Genomic DNA, 8,543 nt, shown 5'->3' with positions numbered 1-8,543 from the left:
GAGGGTCACGTGCTGCCTGTGGTGGGGGGGGCCCCCCGGTGGGAGAGCTGGAGCCCGCGCCTCCTGCCCCATCCACTGCTCTGTGCTCCGCTCCCTGCCTTACCTGCTGCTCTGCTTTCTGCTCCGTGTCTCATCGACTGCTCTGCGTTCTGCTTCCTCCCCTGCACCTCTTGCCCCATCGGCTGCTCTGCTCTCCACTCTCTGCCCCGTCACTTGCTCTGCCCCATCAGCTGCTCTGCGTTCTGCTCCCTGACCCATCGATTGCTCCGAGCTCTGCTTCCTCCCTTGCATCTCCTGCCCTGTGCTCCCCGCCCACCCTGTCTGCTGCTCCGCTTTCCACTCCCTGTCTTGCACCTCCTGCCCCGTCGGCTGCTCTGCCCTCTGCTCCCTTTGCTGCCCCTGCCCCGGGTCGGTCACCCCCGAGCTGGCGTGCGCTGTGACGGGCAGACGGACCAGGCCAGGGGAACGGACCTGCCCGTGTGGTGTTGCCTGCCTGGCACCGGTCTCCAAGGCTAAACCAGGCTTGCTGTTGGTTTCCCCCCTGCAGCTCCGAGCACTGGAGGCACCGGCTGCTCCCGGCCCTAGGGCAGACCTGGCTGAGGCTGCAGTGATCTGACTCGGGTTGGGGACCAGGACGCGTGCCGGATTGTGCACCTGGCTCAGTGGGGCAGCATTGCCTGGACACTCAGCGTAGCTGACACCTGGTTTCCTCCCCAAACTCTTCACAACAGGCCATGCTGCTGTCACCCTGCGACTGCCGTGGTGCTTAGTCCGGGACAGATGAGGTGGCTGGAAGCCAGGCCAGCAACCTGCTGCCTCATGTCTGATCCGTGTTCGCTGCCGCTCAGTTTTCACGTGGAGCCTGAGGGTCTGGCTTTGACCAGAGTAAAGCGAACAAAGCTGAAATGGAGCAGAAAGCAGAGCAGGGTGGCAACCTTGTAGACTAGCTCTGGAGTAGCCACGTGGCACAGGCAGCCTCTGTGTGGCACATGGCAGACCAGGGCAAGAACTGGTATCATAAGGGCAAATAGGGCAGGGAGACAAAGCTTAAATAACAGCAGATCAGGTTGGGGAGCACAGAACAGGGAGCAGAAAGCAGAGCAGCAGACTGGCTTAGGGGTACAGGGCAGGGGACAGAAAGCTGAGCAGCCGATCTGGCAGGGGAAGGGGGGGGGAGTGGCACTCTGGGAGTGTGTGGGATTAATTTGTGGCATGCCTGCCAAAAAGATTGGCCCTCCGCTGAAATGCCTTGTTCAGAGAGGCAGGAGCATTCATGGGCTACAGCCTACTTTATGAAACGGTTTTGGCATCTTCTCATTTGAGAAACTGGGGCTGGCACAGAGGCAATAAGGAGTGGGAGTCTAAGCATAAAACGTAGAGCACGGTGGAGACATTTTCTGCGCGGAGCTCAGGACCTTGGAGCGCTGCCTCTGATTTCCAGGGAAGCTTTTAGCAAGTTGCGTAATTGTTGTGCCTTGATTTCTCTGTCCGTAATATGTAGATAATGCTTTCCTACCTTGTTTAGTGCCACGAGCCTTAATTGCTGTTTGTAAAGGGCTTTGCCATCTACTTGGAAATAAAAAAAATACCTTGGAGAGCAAAGAGAGGTATTTTCTTAGGGATTACATTCGTCTGCAGAAAGGTCTGCAAATCTCATTACTTCTTTTTCCTACCTCCCTGCTATTTACCCAAGTCGCAGACATTTTACTGAACATATTCTAAACATGTTAGATGAATGGTACCTTGTAGTTTAGCTTTCCCTTCACCCTTAATCTTTGTTAGGTGCTGAGTATCTGTGATCATTTAATGAATATAAAATCAATCCAGCACTTTTCTGGGAATAAGGGAAATGAAACCGCTGTGTAGCAGCATATAGAAAGCTGAATGGAGGGATTTAAAAGAAAGGAATATAGCTGCTGACCAGATGGAAAAGACTTAATTCAATCTGGGGCATTTCTGACAAACCAGAGTTCATAACAGGGTCAGAGATCTCGATCTGAAAAAACTGACTATAGTTACTGACTGGATTCTGTATATATGATTTTAAATGGCATAACTGTGATGTGAAGGCATGTATGGGGTTTCAAAGAGAATAAAAGTGTAACCACTTACTGCAGCTTTTAAAAACCCTGATACAAAACTCCAAAAAAGCACTTGTATACCTCCCTCAGCTTGGGTCTTAGTACAACTTTGCATTTTTAAAGGTACTTATCCCAGACTGCTAAAGGATTTTACAGTAAAACCAATGACACAGGGTGGGGAAACCAAGCACAGAATGCTTGCCACATGCTCACAGAGCAATTTAGTGGAAGATAAACTCTCAAGAGTCCTGAATCCCAGTGCTCAGGTCATTAAATTAAATTGATGGTTGATTTCTCTAACTGCATCTGGAGCCTAGGAATTTAAAATGCTAGAACAGGTGTTACTATTTGTGCTTCCAAGTGTACTACTGAGAATTCTGCTCTTTCATAATGGATGGGGGCCATGTGGCTTGGTTCCATGCAGAAGAGAGGTACACGAGGGGGTAGACTTCATAATAGATTTCCTCTTCAGTTTTTTTACTGCCTTTGTCTCTATGTTGAACTGACAAACCAAAGCTTTCCTTTTTTGCATTTCAAAGGAAATGCAGTCATGTTTTGGAATTAGAATTTCTGGATGCATTTTGAATGTGCAGTGGAAATTCTTAACTGGGTTTTCTCTGTACTTATTCTTCATCCAAATCTAGTCGTGACTGCCCCCCAGGTGAGCACAGTTGCAGCAAGATGCGCATCCAAGAAAGCCGGGAGCAGCCCAAAAAACAAGGGTGGTCACAGAGTTGGGAAGCGGTATGGATGGAAGAAACAAGATGGTAGGTCCATCTGTTTGCTTAGCTGCTTTCAGCTTGTGTTCCGCCAGTTAACTCCTTGCCAGGGAGTGCTTATGGGGCACTACTGAGCTTTGGTGGCAGGGGCGTTCATTCCTTGTGAGAGAGAAACCAAAGGGTTCAGCACTACATGGTGTGCAACAGTTACGGGAGTAGCCAGCAGGAGGCTGGAGTGAGTCAAGCTAACTCCCGGTCTGCCTACATGCAGCAAACTGAAGTTGCCAATAAAAAGCATACTTTGGTTCCAACTTAACCTGCCCCCAGGGGAGCTGGGAGGAGGGATACAACAGGGGGCATCTGATAAGTGAAGTGCACTTTCATCTCCCACTGCGCGCAGAAGCTGGGCACTTCACATAGTTACAAAGGGGAGAATTATGAGGCTTAATAGAAGCCAAAGTACAGCTTCTTGTAAGCGAGTGCCTAATAATTAATAGGCTTGCAGATGAAAACATGTGGATGTGAAAGGCAATAAAACAAGCGCCTGCAACAAGCAGCCAATGCCTTGTGCCCTAGAACTAATCTTTTCAAAAATAAGTATTGCTTTTTGCCACTGTGCAACCACTGCCTTGTAGTTTCCGTTAGCAGCGTTCTCTTAGGCTTAGGAAACCTCCCAAAGTGCTTGGAGCCCTGCCAGCCCTGGGGCTTCAGGTAAGCCTATGTGTTTGAATCGAGGTTGCTTTGTTGCAGGTGTCTTTGTTCACGCGGGGAATATCTTGGCCACGCAGAGGTTGATTCGCTGGCATCCAGGGGCTCAGGTAAGTTGCTTTTTCAGCCCTTGTTCTCATCTTACGGTAGGGGCTGTCCACAGCAAAGCCCTAGAGTTGAGGCTTAGCACATTTCCTGCTCTTCACCAAGGTGCCTTGCTTCCTCCCTTCCATTCCATGTCAGGGATGGTTCAGTAACAAGTATTACTTAGTAGAAGAGTCCATTTACAACTGTTATTGCACACAAGGCCATAGTCAAGGGAAGGAGTTTTGTTCATTAATGGCTTTTAAGGGTTTGCCCCTCTATCTGAAGGACAAACTCTTTAGGCTTAAAGCTACAGAAAAGCCACTTTCAAAGCTGAGGCTAGAATTCAGGAGTGTATAACTGAAGGGTTTGCCCCCTTACTTATTAATGGCTATTGAACAGAATGGTTGGAGAGGTTTCCTCTGGTATATCTAAACCAGTGGTTTTCAACCTTTTTTAATTTGTGAATTCCTTTGGACATTTTGAGTGGAGGTGTGGACCCCTTTGAATTGTAATTTGAATTGGGGGTATTCACATACTTTAGATCATAGTCATCTTTCACAGACTCCTTAGACGTAGTCTGCAGATTACAGGTTGAAAACCACTGCTCCAAACCAATAATGGTGCATGCAAGGGATGGTATTGAATAGGGGACAGATCACTCTAGATGCATCTGGTTCAGTGTTCCCTCTATACTATCTACTTCTGCCACTGGCAGAGACTGGATACTGGGCTAGACTAGATGGACCATTGGTCTGATGCAGTATGGCACTTACGTTCTTAAAGGTAATCAATACTTGTGCTTCAGGGGAAGAAATCCCTCCTCTGGCCTCTCAATTCACACACACCATGTAGTTTTATGTATGGCATTCTGGGCTTCTTACTTTCCTTAGAAGAATCAAGTATTGGCCATCACTGAAGCCCAGGTAACCATCTACAGGGGACAACGTGAGCCACTTCAGCATATGTTCTCCAGTGACTATCTGTCTACCCCTTTCTCCTTCCAGTATTCTACCCATGTGCTTTCTTCCAGGTGGGAATAGGCCATAACAATACTCTGTATGCTCTGGAGGACGGGATCGTGCGATACACCAAGGAGGTCTATGTGCCACCCCCACGCAGCTATGAGACCAAGCACGTGATCCGTCAGCTACCCAGGGGGGCCATTCTTTACAAAACCTTCATCAACGTCATCCCTACTGAAGAAGTAGGCAGCTTCAAGCTAATCACCATGCTCTGAGACTGCTGCCTTGCATTGCTGCTGGGGACAGAGCACTGTGGCAAAGCTGGTGCCCAGCCCTGGATGTCTGGAGTCTTAGGAAAGGATTGCTCTAGACTTGAAGAGACTTACAGGGGACTTCACTTCTTCGATTCAGGACTGTTCTGGGTGCAGGTCTGAGCTAGAAGGTAACGGGGTGCCTGATGATGCTTGTTGGAATATATCTAATAAATATGATGGATTTTCTAATGCCTGGAGGGTGTCTATGAAAGAAAAGCAGTCTGTGTTCACGTAAAGCCAAGGGGGCAAGTGAAAATATCTTCCCTTTCCTGTGAGCCCTGTTCCAGTCCAGCTGGAAATACTGCAGTATCTACAGAGGAATTGGCCACAGTTTGGGACTCAAAGTATTGAATTTTGGCCAGTTTGGGAATCAAAGTATTGCATTGACTGTTCTCTTGTCACGACTGAAAGGGGAAGAGCCGGCCCAGTAGCCAACTTCTGAATTCTAGTCTCAGCTTTGACAGTGGCTGCGCTGTAGCTTTAAGCCTCAGTTCTGTCTTAGTTTCCCCACTTATAAAAGTGGGGCAGTGCTGATAACATCTTCCAGTGTGTAATCCCTCTGTGAGGAAGGAGTTTGGTTGATTTCCCTGTTACTTGGGGAAACGGAGGCACCTGCCACAATCTCTAGAGGAAGGCAGAGCCAGGAATAGAGATCAGGAGTTCCTGACTCTCAGTCAGAGCTACCTATTGAATCCCCATTTTCTCTTCCTGTGCTTCTGAGAATGAAAAAATGGCAGCAGATGCAGAGGTGTTGGGCACCCAACACCACAGTTCACTGACGAGGCACATAGCAGAAGGAGGTGCCTCCCTCATTTTTGGCCAGTCGGTGAGAGAAAGCCCAAGGAACATGCTGCTTTGAGTTGGCAAAGATGCTAATCTAATACAGAAGTGTGTCTTGAGCAGGCAGCAGTGTTAGACCAGACATGAAAGGGAACTATGACTCCAGTGCTTCCCTAAATTGTTACTGAGCTTTCGAGACTTTCAGTTCTGGCCATGTCAGTTCCTGCCACAGTAACAAAGGGAAGCTGCCGGGATGATTTGGGTTAAAAGTAGAACATTGCTAGAAAGTACACAAAAGTTTCTCCAGAATGTGCATCCTTCCAGCGTGTGCAACCTACATGCTGCAGCACCGTGCAAGGCCAAGAGACCTCCTAGGGCATAAATTGTTTCATTTTAAATAGTTCGTTATGTTAAATTTCCCTTATTAAAACCATTGACTCCTGAATTTTTAAGAGAAACCCTTGCATAGTACCACATTCATTAGTAAAAATGAAAGTCCTGCTTAGACTTTCATTCTCTTTCTTTGCACAATAAAACAGGATTGACAAGTTTGTATTCAATTCCCAGCCAGTTTTCCTTGCTGATTCTCAGGCATTAGCACTATACTTTTCGGTTCCAAATACTGCAGAAGATGAGTCCCTTCCCACCCTGAAGGGCTTTCAAGAAAAACCGTGTGAAAATCTGCTCGCTGGAAACTCAGCTGAGAATCTGAAGTACCTGACAACGGCCTGCTAACTTACTAGAGTGGGCAGGGTCACACTTCCAAAGCTATTATCACGATTAACTGTAGAATTCCCAACCAGACAAAGAAGTCTGAAATGGCATCCGAAACTCATCAGCTGAAGGGTGGAGAGCAGCTTCCCAAAGTGAAACTCAAACACAGGGTATTTAAGTCCTTCAAGAATCCTGCTGCTGAAAAAAAAAAAAAAAGACTCAAGATACTTTGTGGTCTGACCAGTCCCATTTTATCAACAGTGTTGTAAACAGCATTGTAAACATTTGTTCTGAAATACAAAACAATAGGCAAAAATCTGAGGTGCAGCTGCACCATCCTTGGTGTGATTGATTGTCAAGGAAACTAAGACTCTTCTCCTTGTAGAGGGGAACTGAGTAAACACAAGTCCTGATCTGCCCTTGCACCTTCATGGAGGCTACCTGTTACCCGTTTGTTTCTGTGTTCTGGGACACCCAGCTTAGGCTGGTCTCTGTCCTTGCTTACAGGGTTCCCAGAATGATCCTGACCCTTGCCAAACCTTTATCTTGTCAATGGAGACAAGACTTTCTCTACGCACCATTTTTAAATCCTGCAGGCGTGTGCGTGTGTGGGGCACGAAGCAGAGGTTTGACAGTAGCAGTTGCAGTGCTGATTCATTCCTTCAGTGGCAAATCGAGCCTCTGACCCTGGTACCTGCTAACTTGATTGTTTTTACAGCGTAATAAACAGATGAGATAAATCGTCCAGCTTCTGAGGTCTTAATACTTTCAGTGTTGGGCAATACCTGCCACAGAGGTGTATGGGGCACAGTAGAATAGCTGCCTGATGTTCCTCTGGGAGTTTTCTTTGACCAAGTAGACCATCCTCTGTGCTTTAACCCCTTGAGCATAGAGATAGTGGCTGGGGATCATTCTACTGGCTGTGGTCAAGATAAAGTCAATAGAGCAAGGAGGGAGTAGCAGTCCACAGTGGCTTGTTCCATAGTTTCTGGAGCAGAGACTCCAGACATCACACCACTTTTCCAAGAGCAAGGTGGATGAAAAGAAAATTAGTTGGTCTCTGCTGGTTTGCACGCTTGTTTCTCAGCCGTTTTGGGTCTGGGTGAAGGCCTGAGGGTCGACACTGCCCTGCAGGAGGGAGCAATGTCACAGCGCCACCGTTGCAGCTACAGCTACAGCAGGAAAAAATGCTACCAGGGCTGACTCCAGCTTTACACGGCTGTGTTGCGTTGCGGTTGGTAGCTGACTGAGACCTGGAATATGTCTGCCAAGCTGTGTCTGTCTGTTAATTCAGAGCCAGCCTCGCTTCCTGGCAGAGCTGGAGGGTGCCGGAGGGCCTGCTCGTAGGGAGGGGGCATCTATGAGAGAGGAGAGGAGAGGAGAGGAGAGGAGCAAGCCTGTTACACTTGACCAGAAATCAACGGTGGTAAAGATTATCCCCATTACATAATGTGTGTTTAAAGGAGCCCTTTCATACTATCATCATCTCTGCAATTTAGCACTTGTAATCCTCACCACAATGCTGTGAGCTGAGTGCATGGGGCTGCTGGAAACCTTGCCTGATCCAAGGTGTTCAGGTAGAAACCAGTGCAGCACCTGCTGCCCAGCCCAGCCACTCCTACCACAACCCATCTCCCTCTCCCTTTTGTCCCTAGCCAAAGCTTCTCTTGTCCCTTTCAGGGGCCTGTTGACATTTGCTAGAAACCACAAGGTTTCCAGTTAAACTTCCCCAGATGGATAGGATTAGTTCTTACATGTCTCACCCAAGTATCCATTTCTGTGTACTTCCTGCCAGCTGTTGCTTATGTAAGCTTGACCCATCCAACCTGTTCTCTCTGCTGTGGATGTGTGCGCACTGCAGTCAGGAGGAGGGACTGTGACATGAGAGAGGGATGCCCGACCTCCCTGCTAGCACAAGTAAGAGCAGCAGTAATGGGGGTGGCTACCCCGTCCCTGCCAGGCTTGGCCAGCTCCTGCTGCATTCATGCCACCATGTTGCTGAATTCATGCCACCATGTCTATTTTGCTACTGTGAGCCATGCTAGTGAGATGAGAGCCAGCTTGGGTCTAACTACCCCACCAGAGCACAGTCACTGAGGGGCAAAACCTCAGAAGGCTGTTAGGTGCCCAGTGCCCCTTGGTAGAGAAGCAGCACCTTCCCCAACTTGGGCCTCAGGT

At 48.3% G+C, this 8,543-nt stretch overlaps 2 protein-coding genes across 3 annotated transcripts in view; one reads left to right on the top strand and one right to left on the bottom strand.

Moving 5' to 3' along the window:
- Positions 1-6: 6 nt before the first annotated feature.
- MRPL27 (mitochondrial ribosomal protein L27) lies at positions 7-5,057 on the top strand. 2 transcript variants are annotated; one of them, XM_025199163.1, is made up of 4 exons: positions 7-762; positions 2,726-2,848; positions 3,551-3,618; positions 4,626-5,057. In XM_025199163.1, the coding sequence occupies exons 1-4, from the start codon at positions 735-737 to the stop codon at positions 4,830-4,832; spliced, it is 426 nt and encodes a 141-aa protein (XP_025054948.1). In that variant the 5' UTR covers positions 7-734; the 3' UTR covers positions 4,833-5,057. The 2 variants fall into 2 exon arrangements, with proteins under 2 accessions (XP_025054948.1, XP_025054947.1); XM_025199162.1 differs by having other exon boundaries at positions 7-2,848.
- Positions 5,058-5,183: 126 nt separating this feature from the next.
- LOC102370458 overlaps positions 5,184-8,543 on the bottom strand; it is a 10,254-nt gene continuing 6,894 nt past the window's right edge. The window contains exon 5 of the mRNA XM_006019750.3: positions 5,184-7,723. Within this exon, the coding sequence (XP_006019812.1) occupies positions 7,577-7,723 (147 nt within the window). The 3' untranslated portion in view covers positions 5,184-7,576. The remainder of the gene's footprint in view (positions 7,724-8,543) is intronic.

The sequence above is a fragment of the Alligator sinensis genome, unplaced genomic scaffold (assembly GCF_000455745.1).
Source record: "Alligator sinensis unplaced genomic scaffold, ASM45574v1 scaffold876_1, whole genome shotgun sequence".
NCBI classification, from domain to species: Eukaryota; Metazoa; Chordata; order Crocodylia; family Alligatoridae; genus Alligator; species Alligator sinensis.
This window is presented reverse-complemented; position numbering and strand designations above follow the sequence as displayed.